The sequence below is a fragment of the Sphaeroforma arctica genome, assembly GCF_001186125.1.
Source record: "Sphaeroforma arctica JP610 unplaced genomic scaffold supercont1.703, whole genome shotgun sequence".
Classification (NCBI taxonomy): domain Eukaryota; class Ichthyosporea; order Ichthyophonida; genus Sphaeroforma; species Sphaeroforma arctica.
This window is the reverse complement of record NW_014039855.1, coordinates 11,181-17,124: the sequence shown is the minus strand read 5'-3', so window position 1 is coordinate 17,124 and position 5,944 is coordinate 11,181. Positions and strand designations below refer to the sequence as shown.

At 42.7% G+C, this 5,944-nt stretch overlaps 1 protein-coding gene across 1 annotated transcript in view; it reads right to left on the bottom strand.

The window, feature by feature from the left end:
- Nucleotides 1-2,871: 2,871 nt before the first annotated feature.
- SARC_08135 (CMGC/CDK/CRK7 protein kinase) overlaps nt 2,872-5,944 on the bottom strand; it is a 4,792-nt gene continuing 1,719 nt past the window's right edge. The window contains exons 4-5 of the mRNA XM_014297896.1: nt 5,329-5,449; nt 2,872-4,944 (exon numbers count right to left, since the gene is read on the bottom strand). Of these exons, the coding sequence (XP_014153371.1) occupies nt 3,079-4,944; nt 5,329-5,449 (1,987 nt within the window). The 3' untranslated portion in view covers nt 2,872-3,078. The remainder of the gene's footprint in view (nt 4,945-5,328; nt 5,450-5,944) is intronic.

Here is a 5,944-nt window from a genome sequence, read left to right as displayed (position 1 = left end):
GGGGAAGGGGACACCCAACGAACGGACACACGTCCAGTGACGCCACACGACCCAACTACCTTCCCCTCTACGTTACAACAAACCACACACGCTCTCGACCGGCCACGACCGGCCCACAGCTACACGACGGCCGACCGCCCACCCCCAGGGCGGGCCCAGGCCGGTAAAACTGTGAATAGATCATATTTCAAAAATACAATACAAATATTTGCACTTTTACATTTATCAATATTTAGATGACAAAGATGAAGAGTGACTGAAGTCACGAAGTAAGACTTTGTGCGAGCCGGAGTTCCGGACTTCTGGTAGTTTGTATAGTGATAGGGTCTGTGTGGATTTTGCGCACCCAATCACACTGACGCAGAGACACAGACTCTTCAAAGTGACTTCAAGCTTCAAAGTATAATATTTCCTGCTCAGAATCTCAGTCTGACTCAGGAGTCAGATGCTTTATATATTTATAAATAGTTTTTACTTTTATTTATACATAGTTTACATTATTTTTATGCAGAATTGCAGATGCTTAATTTGAAAATAAATTAAAAAAAGTAAACATTTTTAGAGTTCATATCACCGGTGCCTAAATGAAATGTGACGAAAAAGTAGCGACTCGTCACATTTTATCAAAAAGCACCCAGGAAGGTTTCCCGCCCCCAAAAATAGTACAGGAAACAAATGAAATGTGACGATTCGTCATATTTATATATCCCGATGTTTATTGGTTCGCGTACTCGTCAAAAATCAGGACTTTATATATAGTTTTTGATAAGGAATAGTTTTGTCGTTTGGATGCACAAAGTTGAAGCCTTGAAGGTAAAGTATCAAAACAGATCCAAAACCAGACCTGGACTTTCAAAAAAATATTTATTTACATTTTTCTCGAATTTTAGTTTTTATTAGTTTTTATATTTGAAATTTGGCTAGCATGATTTGGGTTTAGGGTTTTAATTATTTTAGGAGGCTAATAAATATGACTTCACTTTTGTATTATTTATTTTTTTAGGAGGCTGTGGTGCTGTGCTTCACTCGCTGTGCTTCACTTGCCCACCCCGCCCCGTAGAGTCCACGGCAACCAGGTGAACCCGTGGTCCTTTACATAGCTTATCAACACGCATCGTGATCGGAGCCACTACCACCACTAACATTAATACTCGACTTACGATGTTCGAAAATATATATGAGTGTTGCTTATTGTACGGTGCAGGATATACATCTGTTGACTTATAGTTGTATTGTTGTTGTATATACGTACCGTTGTGGTGAGGTGCTTGAATTAAATGAATTCCATTGCATGCATCTAGTGATTAAAATTCATTATAGCTAGCAACATGCGCATCCTGTGTATGCAGTGGGCGGTTTTAGCTGGCTTTGCAACCACTGTGCCAGCACAATTGTGTATCTAACTGTTGATTAAGTGTACACGCTTACTGTAGAAGTTGCAACTTCATTCATCTCCTATTTCGGTTTTAGCATAATTTTTCGGTCTTTTGATTCCGACAAATAACTACCAAACCGTTTGCGAGGCAAATAAGGGCTAAACCTCCCGCCCTATAATAAAATGTGACTTATTTTTAGAGTTGCTACATATTGTATTTACATTTTTAACTATTTATAATTATAAATACATAAATAGTTACTGGTCAGTTGTCTCAATTTTTTTAAGTAAAAATGTGAACTGAGAATTCAAAACAAGTTGATTTTGTATGACGTATTAGTTTTACTTTTTTTCATAGCAAAAAAGCAAAAAAAACCCCCCCCTGTAAATACATAGCGCGCAAGCCTTTGGGTTTTAGTCGTTTTGTTGTTTTTTTAACACAAAATGAAACAAAATGAAAACAAAACACAAAAATAGAAGTGCTTTCTTTGTTTTCAGTCCATTCTGATTTTTATATCTAAATCAAAGACATTGTATGATGAAGGCTATGTATAAATTATATAAAAATACTGGTCGTGATCTCACTTGATCAGTGTATAAATATCAGTGATCCATCTGGGCTCTTGAGGTGAGTGGTGAGTGTTGACTGGATCATTCTTCCTTTGTTTTTAGTCCATATAAATCATAGCCTTCTTTGTATGATGAAAGCTATGTATAAATAGATATTAAAAAACTGATCAGTGATCAGTGTATAAATATCAGTGATCAATCTGGGGTGAGTGGTGACTGGTTCATTGAACTACTGATGATAAATATGTTATTTTTACGTCCCTTTTTTTAAACATAAAAATGCTTCAATTCACAGTAGATATTCTATATGTGACAACAAAACCACCATAGGACTATAGAGTATAGAGTAGCAGCAAAGATATATTGTTGTAAATAAAGCAACAACTAGTTACATAGATGTAATCTGTGATGTTGCTCGATCGGAATGTACACTTACTCTCTTAGCGCATAAATTTAGTCCAGCTTTATTTCTATCAACAGCATTTAATAGTTTACAATGTATCTACTATACCTGCTGACGTGTATATCTGAATATGTAAATTCGGCCACTGTTCGACATCACGTACAGTGCTGAGTCGAGAGGTCATTATCGGTACGCCATCACGGTAAACGGAATTGAGATATGAAGCGAGTATGAAGCGAGTATGCTCCACATGCGGATTTACAGCCATTTTGATATAGCCTGGTAGTACAGACTGGCTGTCGTGTACATACAGTATTGGAAGTCCTGTAGCGTTTTGTACCCCTTAACCGGTGAATGTTATTAAATGTTCAATTCACTGCAATAGAAAGGCGAACGGCGGGGGAGTTTTAGAGTTTTAGATTTTTACTGCAGTTCTTATACGAAGTTTGAAATTGCTTTCGTAGGATAAACCTTACTTGACACAAAATAGTAGATCCTACAAAGCATATCAAAGTCGAGACTCGACACTTGCAAAAACACAGCAAACGGGCCTTATGCTTTGCTTCTCGTGGAAGCCGGACGCCAGTATGAGTCATTTTCCTGCCTTTTAGCATCCACACAAACCCACCACTGAATCTATGACACACCGACAACCTGGTGAATTAACTCAGCAATCAGTACCAAACATCTTTATTCAGCATATACCAGCCGATTCAAACGCATGTACTATTCACCGCTTTCTCCTGCCGTAAGGCTTTGTGCGACTCTCGCGCGCACTCGAACGGCCTCGTTCCTCAGCATACCGTGGTTCTCCGCCAAACCCTCTCCTGGCTGCCATCCCCGGGGGTAGCACGTGCGTGCCCATATATGGCTCGGGATGGCGAATTGGCGGTTCATGCTGATACGGCCGTAGTGAAGGGTTAGGACTCCCATACATACCCTCACTGGAATGTCCACGGTGCCGCCTTCTGTGCATGGGAGGGGATATGTCTCGTTCCCTATATCTCTGTTTGACGCCATATGAATCGCGATCCCGTTCTCTACTGAGAGAATCGCGATCTCTTTCTCTGTACCTACTACCGCTGGGCCCGCCCCGGTGTGTGTGCGCGTATCGAGGCGATCTGTCACGTGATCTAGATCTGCTTCTGGAGTAGCTCCTGCTCCTACTCCGGCCGAATGACTCACCGCTAGAACTTGAACTGTACCGAACTCTTTTTTTCCTTTTTTTCTTACCTTTTCCCTTCTCCCGTTTCTGCCTCTCTCGTTCCATGCGGTCAATGGACTGTGTGATATTCTTACCCGCCGGGCCCAGTCTCTTCACCACCCCCGCAAATCTATTTATAGACGCCGTACCGGTATCCATTGCGGGACCACCTGCAGAGCCCTTCGCACTCAGATTCCCCAAGCGCCCACTCAGACTCATAGGCAACCCATTTATACGCCTCTCTGACCCCCCCACACTAACCCCTACACTAAACGTAGCAGGAGCCGTTACAGTCTTTCTCGCAGTATCGGCCTGCCCGTTGATGTTGCGCTGTACCGGTTTGATAGCGGGACTGTTCATGTCCTTTGCGTTGCTCTGGGTGGTGTCATCTAGCATGCTATCCAATTCGTCGTGCCATGCGGCGGTATCTCTGCTCGTGTTATTTATATTATCGATATGCCTGTTGCTGTTGCTCTTATTGTTACTATTACTAATACTGACCCCCTTCTCACCCCGCGGGTCGAACGGTCCTCGGCTGCCCCGCCTCTCTCTCACACTCTCAGTCCTGCCCCGTAAACTGGGTGCATCCATGCGTGTCTGCACACTACTTGGATCTACCTTACTCCCAGTACCTCCGGTGAGAGATTGCACGCATTTCCCAGTACGCGCATGTATATCCTGGCCCATATTACCATCCACACCCCCCTTGGTCCGGCCAGCGACCTGCTTGACCCTGTCACTACTGCCCCCGCCACTCCCCATTTGCCGCGTATCTCCATACCCCTCCGTATCCGTCCTCGTACACTTGAGAGGTTCGGTACTACCGGCCCTGGCGGTATCTACACCAGGTGCACCACTAACCGGACCCTTAGTACCGGCAGAACTGTCCCGAATTCGCGCACTGGCACGGGACAGGGATTCTGATTGGGTGCCTCTCAACCGCTTGGCCGAATTGGGTCGGCCACCCGAGTCTACGAGCGGCAGCAGCGACGGTGATTCCTGGGCCAACCCCGAGGGGGACCCGAGCCGGTCCGTTCTATTTATAGAACCGGAGTTATGGCTATTAATAGAACCGTGGGTGGTGTTGTTGGTGTTGCTGTGGTTGGTGGTAGCGCTGGCGCTGTTGGTGTAGCTGCCCATGCTACCAGGCATGTGCTGGCTGCTTGCATTGGATTGGGTGTGGGTGGCGTTGAGTTTCCGTAGTTCTCTGCGCCTGTCTTTGACCTCCCACTCGTGCGATGAGTCACGGGGCAGCGTGTTCCCGAACTCCGGGGGCCCTTCCCGCAGAAATTTGCGGTTAAGCTCGACCAAATATGGCAATTCGAGCGCCTTCTCGGCCGTCCAGCGTTCTTCGGGGTCTAGTTTTAACAGCTGATCTAACATATCAACGACCTATTGAGTGGTAATGATTTAAAAATGAGTCAAGAGACGCGAGAAAGAAGAAAGAAAGAAATGCCAATAGCGGAAGAAGAAAAAAAAACATCATAATATATATATATCTATATATACATTCAAATTACATACATACACACATATCAAATACATAGAAATAGAAAAAACATACATACATACATACATACATACATACATACATACATACATACATACATGCATGCATATATACATATACATATACATAATACACATAATACACAATAATAATAATGATAATGACAAAATAATAATAAAAATAATAGTAATAATAATAATAATAACAATAAGATATATATAACACAAATATATACACAAAACTCTTTCGATGAATAATGTACGTACTGATTTAGAGAGCTTCTCGAAGTGTTCTTTTACTCGTCGAGGGTAGTTGGAGTTGAGCCGTCCAAAAAAGGGCAACAGCACACACTTGGGCCAATTGGAGGATGTTGGTGTCCCGCAAACCCTGAGAAATCCATATTAGTAACAGTTAGCATAGCAGTCCAAAGGATAAAGAAATTGGACAGGTGCAGTAGTATATTTCGGGACAAAGTACAGGGTCGGTAGTTCGTATAAGTTAGTTTAGCGGTCCAAAGTAAAAAGAGGACAGGTGCAGTCGTATATATCGGGACAAGGTACAGGGTAGATAGTTCGAATACAGGGTAGATAAGTTTAAATACTGGGTGAATAGTTCTGGGCCGTATTCACTGATTGTTAGTGAATCAAATATAATATACAGAGCAAATTTCAGACTACGGTGAAACAGCGGGGCAGGTCAGCTACCTTTGGTTTTGGTATAAAAACCTATCGAGAACGTTCGCAGGTTACAAGTTAGCATGTGAGAAGGGAGTTCTTATTCTATACTTAATTCACAGTGCTTTGTCGCACCTTTGCAGAATACAATCATACACAACAATATACATACATACACATATATATACATACACACACACACATATAT